General features: G+C 43.6%; 1 protein-coding gene across 1 annotated transcript in view; it reads left to right on the forward strand.

Annotated features, from left to right (window-relative positions):
• INPP5B (inositol polyphosphate-5-phosphatase, 75kDa) overlaps window positions 1-1679 on the forward strand; it is a 55968-nt gene that overhangs the window by 40397 nt on the left and 13892 nt on the right. The window contains exon 15 of the mRNA XM_010862767.1: window positions 705-859. Coding sequence (XP_010861069.1) covers window positions 705-859 — 155 coding nt within the window. The remainder of the gene's footprint in view (window positions 1-704; window positions 860-1679) is intronic.

The following is a 1679-nucleotide window of genomic DNA, read 5'->3' on the forward strand; positions in this document are numbered from 1 at the left end:
AAAAAAAAAAAAAAACATTTCTTTGCCTGGTCTGGGTCTTAGTTGCAGCACGCAAGATCTTCGTTGTGACAGACGAACTCTCTAGCTGTGGCTCAGGGCTTAGTTGCCCTGCGAGGCATGTGTGATCTGGTTCCCTGACCAGGGAGCGAACCTGGGCACCCTGCATGGACAGCATGGAGTCCTAACGCCTGGACCCCACCCAGGAAAGTCCCCACAATAATTCTTAAGACGCATTTCCCTTCCAGCTATGCTTAGGGTGATGATTCCAATAGACTGAGCTTGTACTTGGTCATTAATGGTAGTTCATATTTTTATGAGAGCCTATGGGATGCTGTTCAGTACTTGTATTATCTCATGTAACCTTCTTAACAACCCATTGAAGTAGGTATGATTTATTATCTTCATTTTATAGACTGGGGAACAAAAGCCCCCCACCCCCAAATTTAAGATCCTCCCAAGCAGGCAAGCGTTGAAGCAGGATTTGAAGCCAAGCTGTAGGAATTCACGACCTGTTTTAACCAGTATCTTTTGAGGCCCACAGAGTGCTTACCCTCAGATGGCCTGATCCCCATAGGAAGGTGGAGAACAGAAATCATCCTGAACAGCGTTTTTGCTCTGAGTGCTCACAGCTGTTTGGGGGTGACACCCGCAGGATACACGCTACCCCAGGCGTCAGGCACCGCTGTGCCTCAGAGGGCTTTCAGTGTGGGCTTTGTGTTTCAGCGAGAAGTGTCGTGCTCCCGCCTGGTGTGACCGGGTCCTCTGGAAAGGGAAGAACATCACTCAGCTGAGCTACCAGAGCCACATGGCCCTGAAGACCAGCGACCACAAGCCCGTCAGCTCAGTGTTTGACATCGGGGTAGGTGGGCAGCTGGGACCAAGCTGCCATCATCCTCTAGGGAATTGGTCCCCACAGCTGAGACCACTTTTGTCTTTCTGGTCTCCTCCTCCCAGCTTGAGTGAGAGGAGGCTCCTTTTAAAAATGGTTTTAATTTAAATTTAATTCATAAATGTTTTATAGGCTTATACTTTATGTCTCTGCGTACATGGAAGTTCCCCTTTGCTCTTTGGACTGTTTCTTTCCAGACCTTTTTCTATGCAGTGTGTCAGTATTCTATATATAACATAGAGGAAGTTTCTCCCTTTTTGTAAAAGAAATCTATCACACCCATGGTTCTGAGAACATCTTTTTCCCTCACTGGCTATTTTTTAGGAGATCTTTTCATGTCGGTAAGGGTAGAGCTCCCTCCTCATTATTTTTAAGGGCTGTAACATGTTTCATAGTATGGATGAACCATGTTTGTATTGATAATTTAAGTTGTTTCCAAAATGGTGCTATGATATACATTGCTATAGTGACCAGCCTTCACATACATCTTTGTGTGTCAATATGAACATTTCTGTAGAATGAAATTCCTGGAGGTGAAATGAGTGGTTCAGAGAAAAATGTATTCTATTTTTATTTGAACCTACAAAATTATCCTCCCAGCATCCTTACCATTTTACTCTTCTGCCAGCCATGGATGAGCTTCTTTTCCCACAGTCTGGCTAATACTGGGTTTTAGCAATCTTTTAAATTTCTACCAATCCAGTGAGCCAAATGAGAAAGATACTTCATTCTTTTAGATTATACTTCCTTGATTACTAGTGAAACTGAACATCTTTTTTTTTTTTTTTTT

This window comes from Bison bison, unplaced genomic scaffold (genome assembly GCF_000754665.1).
Source record: "Bison bison bison isolate TAMUID 2011002044 unplaced genomic scaffold, Bison_UMD1.0 scf7180017864484, whole genome shotgun sequence".
Classification (NCBI taxonomy): Eukaryota; Metazoa; Chordata; class Mammalia; order Artiodactyla; family Bovidae; genus Bison; species Bison bison.